Below are 27,642 nucleotides of genomic sequence, written 5' to 3' on the forward strand. Positions count from 1 at the left end.
GTCATGAGGTTCCAGGAGTGGAGCCAGAGTGGGCCCACTCAGTGATGTGTAATAACAGGACAGAGAAGACAGCAGCCTTCAACACTTCACATGAAAATGTGGTGTAAGAACCACTGATCAATCCAGTCTTGGCCAGAAAGCCATTGGCATTATTGAGAGAGCCACTGTCTGAGTATCCATAGCTATGTATGTATGAAATATATACATATATATGTAATGCTTCTTGGCTTATAGTGTCTAAAATATTTACCATCTAATGTGTCATAAGAAATGACTGCGTCTCCCAGTGCTACCTGCTAATGGTTGTGCATGACCCTATAAAGATTCAACCACTTTTAATAACAGTAAACAATAATATTAGCTACCATTTACTGAGGCTCAGAAATGTTAAGTAACTTGCCTAAGGTCACACAGCTATTAAGTGGCAGAGTGGGATCTTGCAGTGACAGTTTGGAGGGAGAGGAGAATAAGTGATGGACTTGATTACTGCCATGCAGATGCAGGTGGCCCCCTGGACTTCAGCTTCTCTAGGGCTGTGCTTAACTCCAAAACTGCCTGGAAGCTCTGTGACCCCATCTCTCCTCATGAGATTGCTCTGGGATAGCTGCTGCCAAAGCTTCGTTTTAATTATAATCCTCATGAGAACACTGTGGCCAGAAGCTTCTGTCATTCTGGCATTTTCCTTCCTGTGGAGCCTCCCAGCTTCAGCAGTTCTTTTGTAACTTGGCTAACTCCCCTCTGGTTTCCTCCTAGGCTTTACCTTGTGGGTGCAGAGGATAGACTACTGTTGCTAAGCCCTGCTGAGCATCATTTCTGGTGGGCAGGGTTGACAGGGCCCCCTGCTTCTTCACTACTCCAGACTCATCTTTACAGAGCAGACACACCTCACTTCCTGGAATCACTGAAGAGTGTTCTGGTAAGTAAATTTTTCAGGAATCAAAGCTTACTGCTCAGAAAACTCAACTTTAGAAATTTGGAACTATTTTGCACATTAACCTTTTTTTTTTTTTTTTGAGATGGAGTCTTACTCTTGTTGCCAAGGCTGGAGTGTAGTGGCACAATCTCGGCTCACTGCACCCTCTGCCTTCTGGCTTCAAGCAATTCTCCTTTGCCAGACTCCTGAGTAGCTAGGATTACAGGTGCCTGCCACCACACCCAGCTAAGTTTTATATTTTCAGTAAAGATAGAGTTTCACCATGTTGGTCAGGCTGCTCTTGAACTCCTGAACTCAGGTGATCCACCTGCCTCAGCCTCCCAAACTGCTGGGTCTGTGCTATGGCCAGGTCCAAGACAGGGCCCAACGAGGTTTAGGGTGATAGCCAGGGCAGCTAGGGTATGGCCAAGACAGAGACAGGGCAGGCAGTGAAGGGCCAGGGTGGTGCCAAGGCCAGGGAAAGGACAGGGAATGGCCAGGGCAGTGCCAAACCAAGGGTAAGAACAGTGCAGCTTCATGGCATGGCCAGAGTCCAGGAAAACGGTCAGGGCTGTAGCAGCACCAGCAACAGGGCTGGAGCTAGGACAGTGACAGAGCCTGGGTCAGGGCCAGAGCAGTGCAAGACCAGGGTAATGCCAGGCATTTCAGGGTCAGGACAGTATCAGGACCAGGGCAGAACCAGGGTAAGGCCTCAAGCAGGAAAAGGCCGGGGTCAGGGGCTAGGTTAGGGTCAGGGGCATAACAGAGGGGCAAGGCCAGGGAAGGGCCTGAGCAGGGTAAGGGTCAGGGCCAGGGCCAGCTTGGAGACAGGGCCAGGGCTGTGACAGAGCAGGGTCATGGCAGAGCAGGGACAGAGCTGGTTCATAGATAAGATAGGGCCAAAGTCAAGGTAGGGCCAGGCTAGTTCTAGCTAGTACCAGGGCTGAGGCAGTGTCAGGGCATATTGAGGGTGAGACTAGGGCCAGGGTAGTATAGGGCAGGGTATTGGCATGACTGGGCTGTTGCAGGGCCATTCAGTCATTCAGTGCCAAGACAGGGCAGAGCAGGGCAGGATGATGGGTAGAGGCAGGATAGGAACAAGCCAAGGCTGGGCCAGGTCAGTTCAGGGCCTGGATACCTCCAAGTCCAGTTCATGACAGGGCAGGTCCAGGGCTATGGCAGGACAAAGTTAGGACCAGGCCAGGTCGGGGCTAGGGGCAGGTCCCGAGCAGGGCTTAGTCAAGGCTAGATTAAGGGCTGAGGACAGCACCAGGGCAGGATGAGGACACAACCAGAACATGTCAGGGCAGGGAGTTCAAGGCAAGGGCTATACTAGGACAAACTAGGGCCAGGGCCATGGCAGAGTCAAGACAGGTGCTTGGCAGTGCCAGGGACCATGGAAGGGTCAGGGTCAGGGCGTGGATAAGGGCAGGATCATGGCACAGAAGGTCCAGAGCCAGGCCATAGAGAGAGTAGAGAAAAAGCCAAGGCAAAGTTAGGGCAGGTACAGGGAGGGACCAGAGTCAGGGCATAACCAGGGCAGGATAGGCCAGGGCAGGGCCAGGTCAGTCCTGCGAGAGAGCAGAACAGGCATGGCCATGGTGGGGACGGGGCAGGGATGGGCCATGGCAAGGATGGGAACAATCAAGCCCATGACATATCCAAGTCCAAGTCACAGCCAGTACGGGACCAGGAATGACCACTGGCAGCGTGAGGTCATGCCAGGACCAAAGTCAGGACAAAAAGCAGGGTCAGAGTGAAGGCACAGGCCAGTCCAGGTCCAGGGAAGAGGCAGTGCATGCTGGGGCCAGTGTAGCACAGGGCCAAGGAAAGGCCAGGGCAAATACAGGTCAGGGAAGGACAGGACCAAGTCAGGGTCAGGGCTATGGCAGGACCATGGACAGGGTCAAGTCAGGGCTAGAGCAGGACCTGGACATAGATAGGGTTGGGCAGGGCAGGGTAGTGCAGTGCCCAGTCAGGGCTGGGCCAGGGCAGGACCAGAATCAGGGCAGTGTCAGAGCCAGGGCAAGACCAGCGCAAGGTCATGGTCAGGGAAAAACCAGGGGCAGTGTCACAGCCAGGGACAGGCCAGGGCCAGAAGCAGGGCAGAACCAGGGGCACGGCTTGGGACAGGGCAAGAACAAAGCCAGCACAGGATTAGGTTAGGGCCAGGCTACAGTAGTGAAGAGCCAAGACAGGGTAGGGCCAGTGTATAGCAGGGACAGAGCCAGGGATTGGCGGGGCAAGGACAGGGAAAGCAAGGACTGAGACATGGACATGGCAGGGCCCACAACAAGGCAGGGCTAGAAAGGGGCCAGGGAAAGGGCAAAGCCAGAGAAGGGCCAAAGAAAAAGCAAGGCCAGGGAGGGGACAAAGCAAGAACAGTTCAGAACCTGAGCCAGGTGAGGCTTAAGGCAGGGCCAGGGCAAAGCAAGACCATGGTAGGGAGGGACATAGCAAGCCAGAGTAGGGCCAGGGCAAGGTCAGGGCCAAGGCAGGACTAGGATAGCACAGGGCCAAGGAAGGACTAGCACCAGGGCAGAACCAGAGAATGGTAGGGCCAGGGAAGGGTCAGGTCAATGGCATGGGCAGCGTCAGCACCATGCTATGGGCAGGGCAGGTAAATGCAGGACCAAGGAGGGGTCAGGTTCAAAGCAGACATGGGGGGGGTGCAGTGCCAACACATGGCCATTACAGGGCCAGGACATTGACAGGGCCAGTTTAGGGCCAGGTCAAGGTTGGGTCAGGGACAGGGCCAGAGTAAGGGCAGAGCCAGAGCAGAACCAGGACCAGGAGAAAGCAAAGGCAGGTCCAGGGCAGGATAGGGCCTGGGTAGAGCAGTACTAATGTAGCACAGGGTATGGCCAAAATCAGGGCAGGGCCATAGCAGAGGCAGGCCTAGGAGCAGGGGTAGGGTAAGCACTGGGTCAGCGTATGGTGGGGCAAATAAAAGCCCAGGATAGAGGATGACAGGTCAGGGTCAGAGTAAGACCAGGGAGAAGGCACAGTCAGGGCCAAGGTCATGCCAATGCAGAGAGAGCCGATGAAGGGTCAGTGCAGGGTGAAGGCAAGACCAGGATATGGAGGAGTAAGGAAGAGCAAGGGAAGGGCCAGTGCAAGGCCAGGGGCCAGGCCAGGGCAGACTCAGGGCCTGGATAAGGACAGAGCAGGACCATGGCAGGGAAGGGCAGGACAGGGCCAAAGCCTGGCCATAGAGATGGTGGGGCAAAAGCCAAGTCAGGGTCATGACAAATCCAGGAAGGGGCTAGGGCAGGCCAGAACCAGGGCACCACCTGGTTAAGTGCAGGGTAAGACAGAGTAATGGCATGACTAGGTTATGGTAGTGCCAGGAAAGGGCAGAACAGGCAGGACCTTGGTGAGTCCAGAGCAAATACAAGACAAGGTAGGACTGGGACAAATCAAGCCCTGGACATGTCCAAGTACATGTCAGAGACAGAACAGGACCAAGACCATAACCATTGACAGGCCAGGGGCCATGGCAGGACCAGAGTCAGGATGAGGGGCGGGTCAGGGCCAGTGCAGGTCCTGGACAGGGACAGGGTAGCACAAGGCCAAGATATGACAAATGTGGGGCCAGATTAGGGCAGGGCACTGCAGGGCCAGGCTGAATGCAAAAGCCACCCTCAGAGCTGCTCCCAGGAAGAATCAGGGACAGGACATGGCAGGGCCATTGCAGCAGTGGGCCAAGGAAAGGCCAGGGAAGGGAAGGCCAGGGCTGGGCAGGGGCAAAAGTAGTGCCAGGGCCAGAAGTAGGGCAAGGCCAGAGGCAGGGCAGGATCAGGGCCAAGTCTAGGTCAGGGCTATGGCTGGACGAGTGATAGGGTGAGGACCATGGCCAAGCGAGGGTGAGGACAAAAACAGAACCATGTCAGGACACTTGTATTGGCAGGACAGAGCAAGGAAAGTGGCAGTGCCCAGTCAGGACTGTGCCAGGGCAGGGCCAGAACCAGGGTAGGACCAAGGCTGGGTCATGGCTAGGAAAAAAACAGGTTCAGGGTCACAGCCGGGGACATGACAGGACCAAGGTGAGAACCAGGGCAGAGCCAGAAGCAGAGGAAAACCAGCTGAAGCCAACAGAATGTGCTGATGTAAGCTGTGAGAAAGGGAGGAGTTAACTGACTTCAGAGATTCTGGCTGAACTTGGGGAAGGATGGAGGTGCTGTCGGTAGAGACAGAGAAGATGGAGGAGTAGCTGGTGGGGCAGTAGGTGGCTTGTTCAATTTAGGGTCTCATCCAGTCAAAGTTGGAAGCAAGTCAGGGCCCAGGGGAGCAGCCCAGGCTTGAGATATAATTTGGGGAACCATGAATTTATAACTGGTATTTCAAGCCCTAAAACAGGCCAGGTCCAGTGGCTCATGCCTGTAATCCCAGCACTCTGGGGGGCTGAGACAGGAGGGTCGCTTGAACGCAAGAGTTCAAGACAAGCCTGGGCAATATAGCAAGACCCCATTGCTAAAAAAAAAAATAACTGCATGTGGTGCACACCTGTGGTCCCTGCTACTAGGGAGGCTGAGGTGGGAGGATCACTTGAGCCCAGGAGGTCAGGCTGCAGTGAGCCATGATTGTGCCACTGAATGCCAGCATGGACAACAGAGTGAGACCTGTCTCAAAAAAATTAACAAACAAATTACCTAAACATAGTGGCTTAAAGCAACACTAGTTTATTGCCTTACAGTTGTGGAGGTCAAAAGTCTGAAAGGAGTATCTTCCAAGGCTAAAGTCAATGTGTCTGGGCCAGGTGCTGTGGCTCACGTCTGTAATTCCAGTACTTCGGGAGGTTGAGGAGGGTGAATCACTTGAGGTCAGGAGTTTGAGACCATCCTGGCCAACATGGTGAAATCCCATCACTACTTAAAATACAAAAATTAGCCCAGCATGGTGGCACAAGTCTGTAATCCGAGCTAATCCAGACACTGACGCAGGAGAATCTCTTGAACCCTGGAGGTGGGGGTTGCAGTGAGACAAGATTGTGCCTCTGCACTCCAGCCTGGGAGACAAGAGCAAGACTCCATCTCAAAATAATAATAATAATAAATAAACAAATAAAAATACAAAAAGTAGCCATTTGTGGGGGTTCACGCTTGTAATGTCAGCCACTCGGGAGGCTGAGGCAGGAGAATAGCTGGAACCCAGGAGGCAGAGGTTGCAGTAAGCTGAGATCATGCGATTTCCATCCAGCCTGGGGGAGAAGGGTAAGATTCTGTCTCAAAAAATAAAAACATAAAAAATAAATAAAGATGTCGGCAGGGCTGGGTCCTTCTGAAGGGTCTAGGGGAGAATCCATTTCTTTGTCTTTTTTGTTTGTTTTTGAGACAGAATCTGCTCTGTCCGACAGGCTGGAGTGCAGTAACACAATCTCAGCTCAGTGCAGTCTCTGCCTTCCAGGTGCAAACGATTCTTCTGCCTCAGCTTCCTGAATAGCTGGGACTACAGGGCACCACCATGTCTGACTCATTTTCCTATTTTCATAGAGATGGGGTTTCACCATGTTGCACAGGCTGGTCTCGAACTCCTAACCTCAAGAGATCTGCCCACCTTCAGCTCCCAAAGTGCTCTGAGTACAGGTGTGAGCCACCTGGCCAGGCCCCAATTCCTTGTCTTTTCAGCTTCAAGAGGCCACTTCCTTCCTTGGCTCATGCTTCTTCCTGCTTCCATCTTCAAAGTGCACAACTCCAGCCTCTGCCTCTTTGCTGCCCCATCTTCTTCTGCTTTTGAACTCTGGCCTCCCTCTAATCAGGATCCTTGTGGTTACATTTAGTGCCCACCTGGAGGACCCAGGACAATCTCCCCCTCACACCAGGAAAGTCCCTTTTGCTCTATGAGAAGATGTGTCCACAGACTACAGGGATTAGGATGTGGACATCTTGGGGGGACCCATGCAGCCTATCCCAGACTTGGAGGCAACCAACATCTCTCTTGAATGACTGTGTAGGGGACTGGGGCCAGGAACCCACGAAACACCCAGGGAGGGGATAGGGTTGAGGGACACCTGGCACTCAGAGGCAAAGATGCGGCTGGGTGTGGTGGCTCATGTCTAATCCCAGCACTTTGGGAAGCTGAGGTGGCAGATCCACGAGGTCAGGAGATTGACACCAGCCTGTCTAACATGGCGAAACCCCATCCCTACTAAAAATACAAAAACTAGCTGGTCTTGACAGTGTGTGCCTGTAATTCCAGCTACTTGGGAGGCTGAGGCATAGGAATAGCTTGAACCTGGGAAGCAGATGCTGCAGTGAGCCACTGCATGCCAGCCTGGGCAACAGAGTGAGACTCTGTCTCAAAAAATAAAAATAGCTGGGCATGGTGGCTCATGCCTGTAATCCCAGCACTTTGGGAGGCTGAGGTGGGTGGATCACAAGGTCAGGCATTTGAGACCAGCCTGGGCAACATGGAGAAACCCTGTCTCTACTAAAAAAAAAAAAACTACAAAAATTAGTCGGGCATGGTGGCACCTGCCTGTAATCCTAGCTACTTAGGAGACTGAGGTTGGAGAGTCATTTGAGCACAGCAGGCTGAGGCTGCAGTGAGCCAAGATCATGCCACTGCACTCTAGTCTGGGTGACAAAGTGAGGCTCTGTCTCAAAAAATAATAAACAGAGTCAAAGGTACTTGAGGAGGCTGTCCTTCAAGACAACGGTTAGGAGTCTAGGCCGAGTCCCAGCTCCCTGCCTTCCTACTCACTGTGGAACCTGGGGCAGGTCACTTGTCTTTGCCTCCATTTCCTCCTCTCTAAAAGAGAGATACAGGCAGGTTGCAAGATGGAGTTTCACCATGCTGCCCATGCTGATCTTGAACTCCTGGGCTCATGTGATCATCCTGCCTCAGCCTCCCAAAGTGCTGGGATTTCAGGTGTGAGCCACTTTGCCTGGTCTGCTGCATTTAAGGATTAAATAATTGAATCCATGCAAAGATCAAAGAGCATTGCCTGGCACAGAAGAGCTCAGCTTCTCTTACATTGAGTTACCAAGTGCCCATAATGGGTTGGGTATTTTTTTTTGAGATGGAGTCTCACTCTGTCACCCAGGGCTGGAGTGCAGTGGCATGATCTCAGCTCACTGCAACCTCCACCTCCCGAGTTCAAGTGATTCTCCTGCTTTAGCTTCTGGAGTAGCTGGTACTGTAGGGGCATGCTTCACCTCGCCCAGCCAATTTTTTGTATTTTTAGTAGAGACGTGGTTTCATAGTATTGGGCAGGCTGGTCTTGAACTCCTGGCCTCAAGTGATCCACCCACCTCGGCCTCCCAAAGTGCTGGGATTACAGGCGTAGCCACCTCACCTGGCTGGGTTCAGTAATTCTCAGCATGTTGCCATTTTTCCAGCCTCCTCCTCTCTCTCCTTCTCTCTCTCTGTCTCTCTCTGTCTCTTTGTCTGTCTCTGTCTTTCTCTGTCTCTCTTTCTCCCACACATACACACATAATTTCTCTTTTTCTTCATTTGAAGTAAGTTGCAAACATCTTGACTATTTATGCCTAAATATTTCAATGCACCTCTCCTAAGAAAAACGCTATATATATTACATATTCACAATAGTATAATCACATTTATAAAACTTAATTCCCTGTTATCCAATGTATGGTCTTCATTCAAATTCCTAAAAATGTTTTCTATGTCTGTTTTCCTCTATGTTATTATAATTTTTCACTGGTTGATGCCTTTAAAAAATTTTTTTAAGACAGTCTTGCTTTTGCCCAGGCTGGAGTGCAGTGGCAAGTCATAGCTTACTGCAGCCTGGACCTTCTAGCCTCAATCCATCCTCCCACCTCAGCCTCCTGAGTGGCTGGGATTACAAGCACATGCGCTACCATGCCCAGCTAATTTTTTATTTTTGTAGAGATAGGGTCTGAATCTGTTGTCCAGGGTGGAGTACAGTGGCACTATCATAGCTCACTGCAGCCTCCAATTCCTGGGCTCAAGCAATCCTCTTGTATCAGCCTCCAAAATAGCTGGGACGACAGCTGGGTGCCACTGCATCAGTTTTCTTCAATTTTTTTGTAGATAGAGTCTCTCTGTGTTGCCCAAGGCTACTCTCCAACTTCCACCCTCAAATGATCCTTATCCCTTGACCTCCCAAAGTGCTGAGATGACAGGCATGAGACACCATGCTGGGCTCACAAGTTGATTTTTTTTTTTGAGACACAGTGGCATAATCTTATCTCACTGCAACTTCCACCTCCCGGGTTCAAGTGATTCTCCTGCCTCAGCCTCCTGAGTAGCTGAGACTACAGGCATGCACCCCCATGCCTGACTGATTTTTGTATTTTTAGTAGAGATGGGGCTTCACCATGTTGGACAGGATGGTCTTGATCTCCTGATATCATGATCTGCCAGTCTCTGCCTCCCAAAGTTCTGGGATTACAGGCATGAGCCACCATGCCTGAGGAGGTGGGCAAGCCAGCTCTGTGATTTTTTGAGATAAGAGGTCATGGGAAATACCCACACCTCCATTTGAGGTGAAGTCCCTCTCCCCCTCCCCTTGGTCCCACACTTTGGGTCCATTCCTCAGTTACGTAGGTGGTGTGGAGAGCTGATTTATAGCTGCTGGCATCTGCACTCTATCCCCTTGCCAGGCCCCGTTGGGTCATGCCTGTTGTCCACAGGGTCTGACCTAGTAGGTGTCCAGGAAATGGAATCCATCCTGGTGAGATTGGGCAGGTATGGAAAAGGCCAGTTGCCACTTCCTCAGGCAAGGCAGGACCTGTGTCCTTGCAGGCAGAGAAGAGAATGGGTCATCTGGGCACCCTCATTATCTCCACTGGCTACAGGATCATGCTGTCAGCTGCAGCCACCTTCCCCTGCTGTCCCTAGGTGCTTATCATGCTTTCAACTTGAATCTTGAAGTAAATTCTTTTGTGCCTCTTGTCTGAGCAGGAATCACTGTCCAGGGAATGGATCAACTACACGTAGGAGGTTTATTTTAATTTTTTTTGTTGTTTGTTTTGTGTATATTTTTTTTTCCTGAGATGGAGTTTCACTCTTGTCACCCAGGCAGGAATGCAATGGCGGCATCTCAGCTCACTGAAACATCCGGGTTCAAGCGATTCTCTTGCCTCAGCATCCAGGCCTCCAGAGTAGCTGGGATTACAGGCGCCAGCCATGACACCCAGCTACTTGTTTTTTTTTTTTTTTTTTTTTTTTTTGTAAAGACACCGTTTCACCATGTTGGTCAGGCTGGTTTTGAACTTCTGACCTCAAGTGATCTGCCCGCCTTGGCCTCCCAAAGTGCTGGAATTACAGGCATGAGCCACAATGCCTGGCTGTTTTTTTGTTTTTTGAGACAGAGTCTTGCTCTGTTACCCAGGCTGGAGTGAAGTGGCATGATCTCAACTCGCTGAAACCTCTTCCTTCCTCTTTCTCCTGCCTCAGCCTCCCGAGTAACTTGGATTACAGGCACCCACCACCGTGCTGGCTAATTATGATATTTTTAGTGGAGACAGGTTTTCACTATGTTGGCCAGGCTGCTCTTGAACTCTTGACCTCAAGTGATTTGCCTTCCTTGGCCTCCCAAAGTGCTGAGATTACAGGCATGAGTCACCATGCCCAGCCTATTTTAATGTGTTTTTAAAGATGAGGTCTCACTCTGTTGCTCAGGCTGGAGTGCAGCGATGCAATCATGGGGGCCTCACTGACCACTGGCACAACACCTGGGTCCCACATGAGGGATACAGGGTGGGGGTTCTTGGGTCAACAGCTGAGGGCCTGAGCACACCCGGTGGGGAGGTGGCTTGTAACCCTTGAGAACGGCTTCATCCCTGGATTGGGACTTGAAGTTTCCTTGAGCAGTGGGAAGCCATTGCTGCTACTGCTGCTTTTTTTTTTTTTGAGATGAACTCTTTCTCTTTCCTTCAGGCTGGAGTGCAGTGGTAAGATTTCTACTCACTGCAGCCTCCACCTCCTGGGTTCAAGTGATCCTCCCACCTCAGCCTCCTGAGTAGCCGGAATTATAGTCATATGCCACCACACCCAGCTAATTATTTTATTTTTACTAGAAACGGCGGTTTCACCATGTTGTTCTGGCTGGTCTTGAACTCCTGACTTCAGGTTATCCAGTGGCCTCAGCCTCCTGAAGTGCTGGGATGACAGGCATAACCCACTGCATCCAGCCTGGAAACATTGCTTCTGAGGGCACACTTTCCTGGGGACTGTCTGGAGGGCTGGAGTAGTAGGGGGAGACAGCCTACCATGCCTGCCTCAGTTTCCATGGTGAGACTTCACTTCTACAAAAAATATGAAAATTAACCCAGTGGAATGGTAGGTGTCTGTGGTTTCAACTACTCAGGAAGCTGAGGTAGGAGGATTGCTGGAGCTCCAGAAGTCAAGGCTGCAGTGAGCCATGATCTGGCCAATGCACTCTAGCCTGGGTGACAGACCAAGACCCTGTCTCAAAAAGTAAATAAATATGGGTTGAATGTGGTGGCTCACACCTATAATCTCAGCACATTGGGAAGCTGAGGTGGGCAGGTCACCTGAAGTCAGGAGTTCAAGACCAGCCTGGCCCACATGGTGAATTACCATCTCTACCAAAAAATACAAATCAGCCACCTCCAAACCCTAGACTCTGTGCTCCTGGGGCCACCCAGGTGCCAGTCTGAGGCCAACCCTAAAAGCCACCTCCTTCCCTCTCCTCCTCCTCTGCAGGCTGCACCCTGTACAAGCAGTTATCAGGATCCTCCTCCCTGGTCACAGCTGCTGTCCCTGAGGATCCAGGCCCCAAGCCAGCAGAAGTGGGCAATGACTTCCTGGGGGACTTTGTGGTGGGCAATCAGTCTGGTGTGAAGCCAGACACAGTGCAGTACCTGGGTGAGATGCAGTTGGCACCAGGACAGTGGGCCAGTGTGGTGCTGGTTGACCCAGTGGGCAAGAATGATGGTGTGGTGGGCAGTGTACGCTACTTCAAGTGCCCAGCTCTCCAGGGCATCTTCATGTGGCCCTTCCAGCTTCCCTGGCAGCCCACAGCTGACGGCTCGGGTAGCGACGACCACTCTGTGGAGTCACTGACTGCCCAGAACCTGTCACTGCATTTGGGCATGGCCATGCCACTGCTGAGCAGCTACGTAATCCTGCTGTGGGAGAGCATCCTCAACAGCTCGGTGAAGATGGGCAACAAGTGGGGCTCTTACCTCTGGGACAGTGGCTCTGTGAAGTGGGGCGATAAGGACCTGTGCCTGGGCGACTGCGTGCTGGTTAGTGCGGGCAGTACTGGGCTGTGGAACCAGCCTCCCTTCCTTCCCCTGCTCCACCCCCCATGGCCAAGCTGAACCCCTGGGGCTGGCAGAAATGGGACTCGAAGGGGGCTTGGACAGGGTCCAGCCTGGAACACCTGTTCCTTATCAGGACCATACAAAGTGACAAGAGAGACAGGTAATGTGGGCTCTGGAGACTGTTGTTGCATGACCCTGGACAAGTGTCTTAAACTTTCTGGGCCTTACTCTTTGTATTGGTAAAATGGAATTTTCATTTTTGGAGACGGAGTTTTGCTTTTGTCGCCCAGGCCGGGGTGCAGTGGCACGATTTTAGCTCATTGCAACCTCCACCTCCCAGGTTCAAGTGATTCTTCTGCCTCAGCCTTCCAAGTAACCGGGGTTACAGGCTCCCACCATCATGCCTGGCTAATTTTTGTATTTTTAGTAGAGACAGGGTTTTACCATGTTGACCAGGCTGGTCTCGAACTCCTGACCTCAGGTGATCTGTCTGCCTCAGCCTCCCAAAGTGCTGGTATTGCAGGTGTGAGTCACTGTGCCAGACCAAAACGGGAATTTTAATCGTACCTCACTCATCGTTGGAAATGCGTTAAAATACATCATTTGTCTAGACAGTTCCTCACACTAAGTACCCCATACATTTTGGCTATTATTGACACTATCTGTTGATCCATCCCATCCACATGTGTGTGCCAGGCATGTACTGGAAAAGTCTGGGAACTGGAGTTCTCAGGGCCCCCGGTCCTGGCCGGGCACAGTGGTTCACGCTTATAATCCCAGCACTTTGGGAGGCTGAAGTAGAAGGATCCCTTGAGCCCAGGAGTTCAAGATCAGCCTGGACAACATAGTGAGACCCCGTCGCTACATAAAATACAAAAAAAAGAGTAATAACTGGGCATGGTGGCACACACCTGTAATCCCAGCTAACTCAGGAGGCTGAGGTGGGAGGAGGGCTTGAGCCTGGGAGGCAGAGATTGCAGTGAGCCAAGATTGTGCCACTGCACTCCAGGCTGGGTGACAAAGCCAGACCCTGTTTCAATAATAATAATAAGCCTGGGTGAGAGGCAGCTCACACCTGTAATACCAGCACTTTGGGAGGCCAGGGTAGGCAGATCACCTGATGTCAAGAGTTTGAGACCAGCCTGGCCAACATGGTGAAACCACATCTCTACTAAAAATACAAAAAATAGCCAGCTGTGATGGCTTGTGCCTGTAGTCCCAGCTGCTTGGGAAGCTGAGCCAAGAGAATCACTTGAACCCAGGAGGCAGAGGTTGCAGTGAGCCAACATCAGGCCACTGTACTCCAGCCTGGGTGACAGAGAGAGACTCTGTCTCAAATAATAATAAAAAAATAATAATAAGGGGATCTTGCCCAGGGCCAGGAGGTGAAGAAGTCTTATCAGCTACAACCCAATTGATGAGTGTTGAGGTTGAGAGAACTGGGTCACTGGGGCTGAAAGCTTCCTGCCGGAGCCCCTCTTTTCCACTAGTGCCCGCTGCTGGGGCCAGGTTGGAAACGGGTTGGTAACCCCCAGTCTTCTGGAGTCTAAATACAGCAGTGACCTGGGCTGCTGGTGGTCAGGTGGATGGAACAGGGTCATGTCTTGCTGCCCAATTAGGCTGCAGTGGCCCCAGGCTAACCCTAAACCCGGAACCAGAGCATTGGGAAAAGACTCACAGGGTACAGGGAAGTCCCTGATGGGGCCTTCTGGGCTTGGGGTGTGAGAAGATGTTGAGGGGGCAGGGGTCCCTGTTTCCAGTCTGCAAGACTTCCTGGGGGAAGGTGGGAGGTCGTTACAACCTGAGATGAAGAGCACAGGCTCAGAGCTCCAAGGCCGAGTAGAGAAGGGCGGGGGGTCTGGGGACCCAGAGCAGGGACTCCCAAAATGGTATTGCTGCCCAGGATCCTGCCTCCCTGCTCTGGGGACCTGGTGAAGGCTTCTCCTGGAGGTTTCTTGGAAGAGATTTTGGGGTTGTGGGCAGGAGAGCAAGAGGACGTGTTTACACCCATGGCCCCATTGAAGCCTCAAGCCTGTGCTGTGATGCGATTTTATCATCCTCACTTTGTGAATGGGAAAACTGAGGCTCAGGGAAGTTTAATAACTTGTCTGAAGTGACAAGTGGCAAGTGCCTGCCTACTGTTCACTGAGCCGTGTCCCTCTCTGCCCTGGCAAAGGTGAGGGCTCTGCTTTTTATTTTTTTGAGACAGCCTTTTTCTGTCACCCAGGATGGAGCACAGTGGTGCAGTCATAGCTCACTGTAGCCTCAAACTTTTGGACTCAAGCTATCCTCCTTCCTCAGCCTCCCAGGAGGCTGGGACTACAAGCTCATGGCACCATGCCTTTGCAAGCCTCGTTGCCCAAACAGAACTTTCCCTGAGTGACGTGATGGTGAGCATGGCTGATTGTGGTCCCTGCCCTTCAGCTGCCTCCAGCTTACAGGAGAGAGAGACCACAAGGCCAGTGGTGGCAGACATCAGTGTCTCCTACAGACTCTGCCACATGCCATGGTACTCTTAGCATCTGGCCTGGCCTGATGGAAGGCTTCCCTAAGGAATGGGGTGAGGGCAGAACTCAGAGAATGGCCTGGCATTGACCTGGTGATGTGGGGCTGGAGCGTTCGGCCAGGTAGAGACCCATGACCTGAGAGACTAGAGAAACTGTGAGAAGAGGTTGGGCGTGGTGGTTCACACCTGTAATCCCTGCACTTTGGGAAGCCAAGGCGGGTGGATCACCTGAAGTCGTCAGGAGTTCGAGACCAGCCTCACCAGTATGGTGAAAACCTGTCTGTATTAAAAATATAAAAATTAGCTTGGCATGGTGGTGGACTCCTATAGTCCGAGCTGCTTAGCAGGCTGAGGCAGGAGAATCACTTGAACTCAGGAGGCAGTGATTACAGTGAGCCAAGATTGTGCCACTGCACTCCACCTGGGTGACAGAGTGAGGCTCTGTCTAAAAAAACAAAAACAGTGGAGCAGGAGCAGCAGTGCCCAGGAGGGAGGCTGGACTCCCAGCCCCTGCACCTTCCTGTCCAGGAAACTTGTTTTGGGACCATCACTCTGCTCTTCCTCTTGTGGCTCTAAGGAAAGACAACCCCAGCCAACAGGACCTGGGGAAACTGCTTAGTTTCTCTGACCTGTTCTTCTGGATCCCTGGGGTCTGAGGGCACCTGCTGGCGTTGGGCACAGCAGAGAAATCAGTCCCAGGTCTGTGACATTGGGCAAGTCACTTACAGAGTCTCATTCTCATCTATTCATTCGCCATGTGTCCATTCAGCAAAATGTCAGTGGCTAAGCACAGCACTCTTGTTTTATGGTTTTTTGGGGGAGCATTAAGAGAGCTGAGGGCAGCCAGGTACAGTGGCTCATGCCTGTAATCTCAGCACTTTCTTCTTTGTGTCTCCTGAGTCTTCTAAATCTGCATCAATGGTTTCGCTCTTCGGAAGCCTTTCCAGGCCTCATTCTGTGCAGCAGGCCTGGACACACACAGATGAAAGCAATCAGCCCTGTTCTCCAGGAGCCAGTGCATGGGGACTCTGAGGCCTTCACATCCTGGATGGGGAGGGAAGGAGGAGGTGAGGGAGCCCAGCCAAGGGGCACAACAGGAGGTGTGGATGGGCCCACAACAGCTAGGAGGGAGCCAGCAGCGGGGAAGGGTATCTCTTAAAAAGGGCACAGCAAGTGCAAAGACCTGAGCAACAGTGCAAGACATGCAGGCTGGAGTGTGGGGCTCTGGGGGGAATATGGGCTCAGCTTGCTCTGTGACGTGACTCCTGACAGGGCAGTGAGCCTCTCGAGGGTGAGGTCATACCTTGCTCATCTCTGTGTCCCAGCATGGCTGGGGCTGGGGCCGGCCACCTGCTTGTGAAGGGTTTCACTATATTCAGACTGCTGGGACTCGACCCAGGAGGAATTGTACTAGTGTGTGTGTGTGTATGTGTGTGTGCATGTATGTATGTATATATGCATGTGTGCATGGATATGCATGTGTGCTCATGTGTGTGTGTGTGGACTTGCACGTGAGTGTGCATGGGTGTGTGTGTGCACATGAATGCATATGTGCCTATATGTGTGTGTGAGTGCATGTGTCTGTACGAGTGTACATGAGTGTGCATGTGTGTATGCATGTATGTGTGTGGGGGGTGCATGTATGTGGGTGTGTGTATGGGTGTGTGTGTGCGTGTGGGGGAAGTATGTGGGGGTGTAGGCATGTGGGGGGGTGTGGGTGTGAATATGGGTGTGTGTGCATGTGAGTGGGTATCTGGTGTGTACATGCATGTGTATGTACATGAGTGTGTGCATGCATGTGTGGGTGTGCATGTGGGTTTGCATGTAGGTGAGTTTGGGTATGCATGTGTGTGTGGGGCATATGTGGGGGAGTGTGCACATGTGTGAGTATGGGCATGTGTGGGTGTGCATGTGTGTGGGAATGGGGTTGTGAGTGTACCTACATGTGTATGTTGAGTTGCTAGTGGTCACACTAACCTTTGGTGTAGAGATATGCTTGTTAGGTTTCCCCTGCCTCTCTCCACCCCCATTCCACAACCCCCATTCCATTGAGTGTCCTCTGTAGTCTTAGGAATGACACTCCACAGTGGACAGTGAGAACACCCAAACACTTCCTCTCTTGGCAGCCAGAAAATCTGCTGCTGTCTGGGCAAGACACGGGGCAGGCAGCAGGCAAGCAGGGAGGCTGAGCTTCTTGGAACCTTGAGTAGGGAACATCCCTGGAGATGACTCAGGCCCTGCACCTGGCTGGGTGTAAGACTTCCCTGTGAACTTAAAATACAGTGTCTGGGCATGGTGCAGTGGCTCATGTCTATAATCCCAGCACTCTGAGAGGCCAAGGCAAGCAGATCACCTGAGGTCAGTAGTTAGAGACCAGCCTGACCAACATGATGAAACTGTGTCTCTACTAAAAATACAAAAATTAGCCAGGTGTGGTGACGCATGCCTGTAATCCCATCTACTCAGGAGGCTGAGGCAGGAGAATCACTTGAACCCGGGAGCTGGTGGTTGCAGTGAGCCACGATTATGTCACTGCCCTCCAGCCTGGGTAATAGAGACTCAATCTCAAAAAAAAAAAAAAAAAAATAGGCCAGGCGTAGTGGCTCATGTAATCCCAGCACTTTGGGAGGCTAAGGTAGGCGGATCATGAGGTGAAGAGATTGAGACCATCCTGGCCAACATGGTGAAACCCCATCTCTACTAAAAATACAAAAAAATTAGCTGAGCATGGTGGTGCGAGCCTGTGGTCCCAGCTACTCGGGAGGCTGAGGCAGGAGAATTGCTTGAACCTGGGAGGCGGAAGTTGCAGTGAGCCGAGATTGCGTCACTGCAATCCAGCCCAGCACCTGGTGACGGAGCAAGACTCTCTCAAAAAAAAACAAAAACAAAAAAAAAACGCTGTCTCAGGTCCTGCTGCCCAGGGAGAAGTCACTTCTCATGGGGTGGGGCCCAGGAGCCTGGGAGTTGAACAGCAGCTGTGCTACCTGCTGTCCTTGCTTTATAGGTGGGCAGAGTAAAATTGGGAGGGGGATGGGACAGGTGTGACAGCAACTCTTTGGCAGCTTATGGACTGGAACCTGGGATCTTTCCAGCGAACTTCCCTCCACCTGTTCCAGCTCTGGCTTTTGGGGGCTTCAAGTCTCTTGCATTGTTATTTAAATAATTTCAACTTTTAGGCCTGGCATGGTGGCTCACACCTGTAATTCCAGCACTTTGGGGGGCTGAGGCAGGGGGATCATTTGAGGTCAGGAGCTCAAGACCAGCCTGGTCAACATGGGGAAACCCTGTCTCTACTAAAAATACAAACATTAGCCAGGCATGGTGGTGGGCACCTGTAGTCATAGCTACTCAGGAGACTGAGGCAGGAGAATCACTTGAACTCCAGAGGCGGAAGCTGCAGTGAGCTGTGATTGCACCACTGCACTCCAATCTGGGTGACAGTGAGACTCTGTCTCAAAAACAATAATAATAATTTGCACCACTGCACTCCCATCAGGGTGACAGTGAGACTCTGTCTCAGAAAACAATAATAATAATTTTAACTTGTATTTTAGATTCTGGGGGCACAAGTTTGTTACAAAGGTATATTGCATGATGCTGAGGTTTGGGGTACAATTGATCTTGTCATCAGCTAGTGAGCATAGCACCCAATAAGTAGCTTTTGAGTCCCTTCTTTTCCCCTCTCTCCCTGCTTTTGGAGGCTTCAGTGTCAGTCATTCCTGTCTTTATATCCATAAGTACACAACTATTAGCTCCCTCTTACAAGCAAGAACATTCAGTATTTGTTTTTCTGTTCTTGTGTTAATTTGCTTAGGATAATGAGCTCCAGCTATAGCTATGTTGCTGCAAAGGACATGCTCTTGTTCTTTTTTATGACTGCATAGTATTCCACGGTGTACATGCACCATATTTCCTTCATCCATTCTACTGCTGATGGGCACCTCGGTTGGTTCCATGGTTTTGCTCTTGTGAATCGTGCTACAGTGACCACACACGTCTCTCACCTTATTAAGGGAAGTTGACTTTTTGAACCAAAAGGATGTATGTTTGGGACATTTCTCTTTCTTGTGAGTGTCTGTGTGTTTGGCTGCTGAGAGAAACATCTGGGCTCCTGCTCCCATTGCTCCCTGAATTTCAAGATTACCAACCATTCTAGGTGGCCTGGGACTGAGGGGTTTCCCAGGAGATGAAACTTTCAGTGCTAAACCTAGGAAGGTCCAGTTGGGCCCAGTTAGCTATGTGTCAGCAATGCGCATGAGCAGCCGGTCTGTTCCCTGTGCTGTTGTGAATGTGGGAAGCGTGGTCCTCCTGCCTCATGGTGGCAGCAAGGATGTGTCTGGAGACAGCCTTCTTCCCTGCTGTACACTGGCTGGGCCTGGGGCAAGTGCCTTTCTTGTCTCTAAAATTGATGATGCTGGAGGAAGGACCGTAGCTCATGCTGACCAATGCTACCATCAGAATGTTTACTGTTTTTGCGGGGGATGGAGTCTCACTCATCATCTAGGCTGGAGTGCAATGGCACAATCTCGGCTCACTGCAATCCTGCCTGCCGGGTACAAGCAATTCTCCTGCCTTGGCCTCCTAAGTAGTTGGGGTTATAGGTACGTGCCACCATGTCTGGCTAATTTTTTGTATTTTCAGTAGTCACCTGGTTTCACCACAGCGGCCAGGCTGGTCTCGAACTCCTGACCTTGTGATCCACCCGCATTGGACTCCCAAAGTGCTGGGATTACAGGTGTGAGCCACTGCACCCCACCTACTTTTAAAATTTTTTAATGGTATGTCACTCTGTTGCCCAGACTGGAAACCTCTGCCTCTTGGGTTCCAGTGATTCTCCTGCCTTAGCCTCCCGAGTAACTGGAACTACAGGTGTGCACCACCATATCTGACTAAATTTTGTATTTTTAGTAGAGTCTGGGTTTCACCATGTTGTCCAGGGCAGTCTCAAACTCCTGACCTCAAGTGATCTGCCTGCTTCACCCTCTGAAAGTGCTGGGATTACAGACGTGAGCCTCTACACCCCGCCCTGCTATCAGAATTTTAGTTTTTATTTAAGAGACAGCCTGTTGCCCAGGCTGGAGTACAGTGGTGCCATCATAGCTCACTACAGCCTCAAGCTTCTTGGCTTAAGCAATCCTCGGCTTAAGCAATCCTCCCACCTTGGCCTCCCAAAGTGCCAGGACTGTAAGCACGAGCCACTACACCCAGCCTCTGCCTTAATTTTCTGCTTAGAACTATTCCTACTTGACAAATTAAAAAATTCAGGGTTTCAAGACTCACCCAAGGTGGTCCCAGCACACTCATGCCTGGGTCTCATCTTCCCCCTCCCCCTGCCGCACTCTTGCTGCCTATCCCTCCATCTGAGGCCCTGGACATTTGCAATAAACAGCCATCTCTCTCCATACTCCCGAAGTGCATCCACCTGGGCTGTGGCTCGGTACAGAGGGTCCTACAAGCCCGGGTAACTGGGACAAGGAGCTGGGGATGGCCCACAGCCCAGCCTCTCCTTCCCTCCCTCTCTGTGTCCCTCCCTCTTGGAGTCCCTTCTTCCTTCCTAAATGGATTAGAGCCCTTGCTGGAAGGTGGAGGCTGGGGCGGCCGGGAGGCCAGGGCTGGTTTGCAGTCTGGTGCCTCCGGCTTTGCCCTGATTCATTTTGGGCCTCAGCAGCTGGGAGGCTGGCAGCCCTAAGGCCTTTCTGGGAATGGCTCAAGGGACTGGCTGGCCAGGGATGCGTGGGGGAGGGGGACGCCTTCCAGCTTCCAGGCCACCAGACCTCTCAGCTAGGTCTTCTATGAAGTCCAGTCACAGGCAGGACCCTCCGGCGGGCTTCATGCCATGAAACATCCCCAGCCGTGGCCACTGGCCACCTCTTGTTTCATCTGTGGGTCCCATCCATGGCCTCTCATCCCCTCTGCATCCCTTAATACAGCAGATTTCAAGTGTCTATAAAATTGCAACCTGGGAGAGGAAATGTCTTTTTATAAACATTTAGCAGCAAACTCATTGTACATTTTGGCCAAACACCCACCAGCCAGTTTGTTTGAGTTAATATTTATCCACAGCCGAAAAGCAGAGGAGAGCCAGAACTGAGGTTGGAGCCAAGCTCTGACGCGTCTCTAATTTCTCAGGATGTTTCTGTCCCTGGGGTTGGGCACCTCTGGCATCGTGAAGTGTGGTGCACTCTGACACCTGTTCTGTGTCATTGGCCAATGATCAAATAGATCATGACTTACTGAAAGGCCTGTCTGTGGCTGGGACCACACACCTTAGGCCTCATGCATGTCAGGCACTGATCCAGGCCCTGGGGTGCAAACAGTAGCAGGTGGACCTGGTTTCTGCCCTCAAAGAGCTTACAGTCTGCAGGGGCAACCATGGTGGCAGAAGACACCCTAGGCCTGGTGCCCTTTGTGGCACCAGCACCACGGCCTTCTTGCTTGGGTCTGCCCCACCCTGTTGGTGCAGAAACTCCTTGTGTGCAGGTGGGAGACAGAAACCAGGTTTACAGACTCTTCTGGGTCCTCAGCTCTGCTCTCCATTGGGTGCAGAAACTCCTTGTGTGCAGGTGGAAGACAGAGACCAGGTTAACAGCTCTTTTGGGCCCTCAGTTCTGCTCTTCGTTGGGTGCAGAAACTCCTTGTGTGCCGATGGGAGACAGAAACCAGGTTTACAGACTCTCCTGGGTCCTCAGCTCTGCTCTCCGTTGGGTGCAGAAATTCCTTGTGTGCAGGTGGAAGACAGAGACCAGGCTAACAGCTCTTTTGGGTCCTCAGCTCTGCTCTGTGTCATCAGCACCCACCAGCGGCCACATAGAGCGTATTGGGACTGAGTCCAGAGAGGGAAACAGAGCCATTCTGCCTCTAGTCTCTGCCTTCTTTGCTTGGATTGGTGCAGGGATAGCTGCCAGGAGGGCAGGTCCTGACACGGAGGCAGTTTGTGAGTGGTCGCAGGGGCAAGAAGGAGAGGGGCAGGGTAGAACCAGGGGCTGAGGGAGGCTGATCTTTGTATCCTGTGGGTGCCCAGCTGGGCATTGTTATACCCAGCAAGCCTGTGCCATGCCATGGGGAGCCACAACTGGGAACTTGGACTTGAGTGGGACGATGCAGCTCTGTTCTCCAGAAACTGCATTGCAACGGGAGAGTTCTGCCCTGGGGATCCCCCAACCTGAGACAAAGCAGCCTCTGCCCTGCTGTATCTTTCTATATCCCTGAGGCCAAGTCTCATGGCTAGGAGGGAAACCTTGGGGCTGATGGCATTGGCCTCAGGAGCATGTGGCTTGATGCAAAAATGTGATGGCCAAGCTCAGAGGCATGTGAAAAGAAGGGGAAGACATCCCAATCTCCTGACCCAGCTGGGCTTCAGGTTGGGGGCACAGGAGGTGGGCCAGCAGGTTGGACAATTAAAAACTTTGATGGGGCAGGGTACAGTAGTTCATGCCTGTAATTTCAACACTTTGGGAGGCCAAGGCAGGTGGATCATAAATTCAAGACCAGCTTGGCCAACATGGTGAAACCCTGTGTCTACTAAAAATACAAAAATTAGCTGGACAGGTGGTGGCAGCCGTTACGTGAGCCACACCCCCAGTTACCAGGGAGGCTGTGGCAGGAGAATTGCTTGAACCCAGGCAGGGGAGTTTGCAGTGAGCCGATATTATGCCACTGCACTCCAGCCTTGGCAACAGAGTAAGACTCTGTCTCGAAATAAAATTAAATTAAAAATTTTAAAAATAGGCAGGGTGCGGTGGCTGACACCTGTAATCCCAGCACTTTGGGAGGTAGAAGTTGGCAGATCATCTGAGGTCAGGAGTTAAAGACCAGCCTGGCCAACATGGCAAAATGTTATCTGTACTATAAATACAAAAATTAACTGGATGTGGTGGCGTGCACCTGTAATCCCAGCTATTTGGGTTGCTGAGGCAGCAGAATAGCTTGAACCTAGGAGGCAGAGGTTGCAGTGAGCCAAGATTGCACTATGGCATTTCAGCCTAGGTGACTGAGGATCACACCATAGCATTCCAACATAGTTGACAGAACAAGACTCCATCTCCAAAAAATAAAGCTTCTTGGACAACCAGAAGATCATGGCAGGGCCAGGCGGGAGGTTGAGGCAGAAAGAATGGAACCCAAACAGATTAGGGAACTGTGAACACTGGCACATCTGGGAGTAGCACAGCTTAGAGGATCTGGAGCATGGAGTGTGAGGGGGAATTGGAGTGAGGGACAGGAGACCAGGAAACTAGAATACCAGGCTGAGGAGTTAAGAACTAATGTGGGCAGTAAAGAGCCATGGAGGGTATATGAGGGAAGAAGGGCTGTGGCAAGACCTGCACACCTGGGGAGAGGTGGTGGTTGGGCCCTGCCCAACAGACTGGTCCTGGTACTGGGCTTGGCTTGGAGGTGCAGACTTGGGAGGTGGCACAGAAGGTGAATTATTCTGCCACCTGTGCCCAGGCCTTTGCAGGCTCTAATGCTGTCACACATAAAGCCCTTGGGCTCAGGGAAGGTTGGCCTTGGATACAGTGGCAGATCTGTGAGTGTGGGGGCCAGGTGGGTTGGGGTGGATGGTCAACACATGAGCCATGCCCCCTGCCTCGTGCCCACTACCACTGCCTCCTTCCTCCCCACAGGTGACGATGGCCTTGCTGGGCAAGTGCTATGATGTCCTCGCCAACAGCTGTGGACTTAACTGCTGGAACTCTGCCTGCTCCCTCAAAGATGAGATCAGCAGCCTCATGTCTGCCTTAGACTCCATTGTGAGTGTCTCTGCCCTCCCAGGAGGAGGGGACATGGTTAGCACCCCAACCATGCCTTGTAGCTCAGTCCTACCTCAGCCACTTGGAGGAGCTTTCACTGACCTGAGCCTCAGTTTCCCAGACTGCAGCTAGGGGCACAATGCCTGTGTCAAGGGTGGGAGACTTAAGTGAGATTCAGTACATAAAAGTCTAGTCCTGGCAGGCTGGGTGTGGTGGCTCACACCTGTAATCCCAGCACTTTGGGAGGCTGAGATGGGCAGATCACAAAGTTGGGAGTTGGAGACCAGCCTGACCCCTGTCTCCACTGAAAATACGAAATTGGCCAGCTGTGTTGGCACATGCCTGTAATCCCAGCGACTTGGAAGGCTGAGGCAGAAGAATCACTTGAACCCGAAAGGCAGAGGTTGCAGTTAGCCAAGATTGACCATTGTACTCCAGCCTGGGCAACAGATTGAGACTGTCTCAGTTTTTTTTAAAAAATTTTAATAAAAGTAAAATAAAATAAATTACCTGTTTAACATCTGTTAGCTGTGCCCCTGCCTTTTAGGGTGCTGAAGCACAGAAAGGGTAGTACCTTGCCTGAAGCATGACCAGTTTTTAAAGTTAATTTCTGGGTACAAAGTCTCCCTGAAAAACAAAGGGCCTTCTTCAAGCTCTTCCTGCTGTAGGTGGCTCAAGGGCTGCTTAGGTGGTGTTTGGGGCAGAGGTGGGAGACACCCCTGGGAAAGGGGCTGGGTGCCACACACTCCCCTATGCAGAGCAACCTTCATGGGGAGGGTCCCCAGGAGCTCGGCTGTGTCTGGAAGCACTGTTAGCTTAGCAGTCGTGGAGGTGTGGCTGACGTGGGCAGTGATAGCCAATGCCATGGCCGCTAGCAACATGTGGCTATTTGCATTTTCTTTTTGATACAGAGATTTTTGTTCTGTTGCCAGGCTGGAGTGCAGTGACAGGATCTTGGCTCACTGCAACCACCACCTCTCAGGTTCACTGATTCTCCTGCCTCAGCCTCCAGAGTAGCTGGGACTACAGGCATGCTCCACCACAACTGGCTATTTTTTTTTCTGGTATTTTTCGTAGAGACAAGGTTCCACCATGTTGGAGAGGCTGGTTTCAAACTCCAGACCTCAGGGGATCAACTCGCCTTGGCCTCCCAAAGTGGTGTTGGGATTGCAGGCGTTAGCCACTGTGCCAAGCCAATTCATTTAAATTCTGATTAGTTAAAACAAAGTAAACAATTTAGCTGTTCAGTTGTCTCAGCCTCATTTTACGTGCTCAGTAGTCAGAAGTGGCTGATGCCTATGGATTGGACAGTGCAGAAGTAGAATATGTTCATTGTCATAGGAAGTTACACTGGGTTGGCCAGGCACAGTGGTTCATGTCTATAATCCCTGCACACTGGGAGGCTGAGTGGGGAGGTTCACTTGAGGCCGGGAGTTTGAGACCAGCCTGGCCAACATGGTGAAACCCTATCTCTACTGAAAATACAAAAATTAGCCAGGTGTGGTGGTGTGTGCCTGTGGTTACAGCTATTTGAGAGTTTAAGGCAGGAGAGAATCACCTGAGCCTGAGAGGCAGAGGTTGCAGTGAGCTAAGATCACACTACTGCACTCCAGCCTGGGTGAGAGAGGAAAACTTTGTCTCAAAAAAAAAAAAAGTTCTCCCAGGTAACAATGGTATAGCAGGTGTTTCAGAGCCTGCTTGGAGGAGCAGATGATCTTATAATTATCCGGGAGGCATAAACAAGACAGGCTTCCTCTGTCCCTGGGCCGTTTAAGCATTTCCTGAGGGACTCTCATGGGTGACAATGACATTTGTTTAGGAGTGACTTACATCCAGCCTCCTCCAAATTCCAGCGTTCCTTTGGTGGCCTGTAGGGAGGGTGGGCTGAAGGAATGTACATTCATCACCTGTCCCCAGTCTCAGGTCCCCTTCCCTACAAGCTCTGGGTGCATTTGGGTAGGTGAGTTTTCTGCTGTGGTCTCGGCATCCTCAGCTGAGCAGTGACTGTGGGATGAAGTATCTCTTTCAGCTATGATGGATGAGAAACAGCTGAATTTTTTTTTTCTGAGACACAGTTTCACTCTTATTGCCTAGGCTGGAGTGCAATAGTGCAATCCTGGCTTACTGCAACCTCCATCTCACGGGTTCAAGCAATTCTTCTGCCTCACCCTCCTGAGTAGCTGGGATTACAGGCATCACCACCATGACTGGCTAATTTTATATTTTTAGTAGAGATGGGATTTCTCTGTTGGTCAGGCTGGTCTCGAACTCCTGACCTCAGGTGATCTCCCCACCTCAGCCCCCCGAAGTGCTGGGATTACAGGCGTGAGCCACCACACCCAGCCCAAAACAGCTGAACTTATTTGTTTTACTTTTTGTTAATACTCCAGTGTTCCCACACAGCATCTTAGAAGAAAATGAGTACCCCTGGGCATTAATTCTCCAGAAGGGAGCCTGGAGGACAGGCACCTTCCTAACCAGAGTGACTCCAGGCTGGGGCTGGCACAAGAGGCAAGATTGTGCCCAAAGAGGTTACCTGTCCTGGGTCACACAGCACAGAACTGCAACTGGAAGCCAGACTTTGTAGCTGCCAGTAGCACTGGACTCAGATGAAAACCAGCATTTATTAGGCACAACTGCATGCTTCAGGCTTCACAGTCAGTGTTTTCCTGGTGAGGCAGGTCAGAGACCTGAGATGCTGGTGGTGTTGGTTGCATGGACCCCCCCATTAAGGCCTCTGTGCCATGGGGCTGCAGACCTCAACTCTGGGGCCATGAGCATAGCCAGCTGCCTGTATACCCAGAGAGGGTGGCCCAGTTTAGAGATCCTTTTCCTCCAACCATTGAATCCCCATACCCAAGCCCAGTGGCACCATAGAGCTGGGCTGCTTGTCCCCAGTTCTACAGACATGGAAACTGGCCAGGCACAGTGGCTCACATCTGTAATCCCATCATTTTGGGAGGCTGAGGCAGGCGGATCACCTGAAGTCAGGAGTTCGAGACCAGCCTGGTCAACTTGGTGAAACCCCATCTCTACTTATAATATAAACACTAGCCAGGCGTAGTGGCACATGCCTATAATCCCAGCTACTGGGGAGGCTGAGGCAGGAGAATCACTTGGACCTGGGAGGTTGAGGTTGCAGTGAACCAAGATTGTGCCACTGCACTCCAGCCTGGGTGACAGAGTGAAACTTCATCTCAAAAAACAAAAAAAACAAATGTGGAAACTGGAGTCCAGAGGAGGAACATGAGTTGCTCATATCCTGCAGCAGAAGTGGCTGAGGTGGGATTGCAGCCCTAATCTGTTTGATCCCTACTTCTCCTGTGGTTCTTTCCACCTCCTCCTCATCCAGGACTTGAGAGGGACCAAGAGAGCCCAGCATGGGATTGTCCCTGGGGCTGGAGCTAAGATGGGCTTTCCCTGAAGACAAGGACCTTGGAGGGAGGAACAGGGAACATGTGTCCTCTTCCAGCCCCCATTGCCAATCCCTGGAGGGTCATTCATTCAATCCCACTACAAAATCTAAGACCAAGAACAGTGGAGGGACCCACTGCTGGGGTCCTGGAGCCACTGCTGGAGTCTGAGGCAGCTGGGAGTTCACATCCTACCCTGGAAGTCGGTACTAGCTGTGTTTGGAGTGGAGGGTTCCTTCCACTCACACACCCTGCTCTCCCACAGTGCTCAGCACTGTCCAAACTGAATGCCAAGGTGGCCTGTGTTGCCATGAATGATGAGAGTGCCTTCATGGTGGGCACGGAGAAGGGGAGAATGTTCCTGAATGCCCAGAAGGAGCTACAGTCAGACTTCCTCAGGCTCTGCCATGAGTACCCCAGGGCACCAGAAGGCCGGGCCGACATTCCCTGGGAGCAGATGCTTGAGCGTTTGTCTGAGTCCTCAACCCTGTCTAGCCAGGGTGGTGGTGTGTGGGAGATGAACTGGGCAAGCAGCGTTGTCTGAGATTTTCAGTGTGGTGGTATTGAAGCAGCCATGGGTTTTGATGGAATCATTCAGCAGCCCTGGAGTTGATAGACACTGGCTGGGTGAACCCCAGGGTGGGCCAGAGACAGTCACTTCCATCTGCCTTTTCCAGATGGGGACAGAAAGGCTCAAGGTTGCTACCCAGTTCTTCCTCTTAACTATGTATCCCTGAACACAGGACCAAATGCACTTATTCCAACACATTTTTTTTTTAATGAGACAGTCTCGCTCTGTCACCCAGGCTGGAGTACAGTGGTGCAATCTCAGCTGGCTGCA

The 27,642-nt window shown here is 51.7% G+C and overlaps 1 protein-coding gene across 1 annotated transcript; it reads left to right on the forward strand.

Moving 5' to 3' along the window:
• Window positions 1-11,569: 11,569 nt before the first annotated feature.
• LOC116546156 (CAP-Gly domain-containing linker protein 2-like) lies at window positions 11,570-27,345 on the forward strand (the record flags this gene model as incomplete). The annotated part of the gene is made up of 3 exons (XM_032272490.1): window positions 11,570-12,114; window positions 23,263-23,388; window positions 27,067-27,345. Coding segments are annotated over 3 exons (950 nt in total), but the record flags the coding sequence as incomplete, so codon positions are not given.
• Between the last annotated feature and the right edge of the window lie 297 nt (window positions 27,346-27,642).

This window comes from Sapajus apella, unplaced genomic scaffold (genome assembly GCF_009761245.1).
Source record: "Sapajus apella isolate SASKATOON/1434 unplaced genomic scaffold, GSC_monkey_1.0 scaffold635, whole genome shotgun sequence".
Taxonomy (NCBI): domain Eukaryota; kingdom Metazoa; phylum Chordata; class Mammalia; order Primates; family Cebidae; genus Sapajus; species Sapajus apella.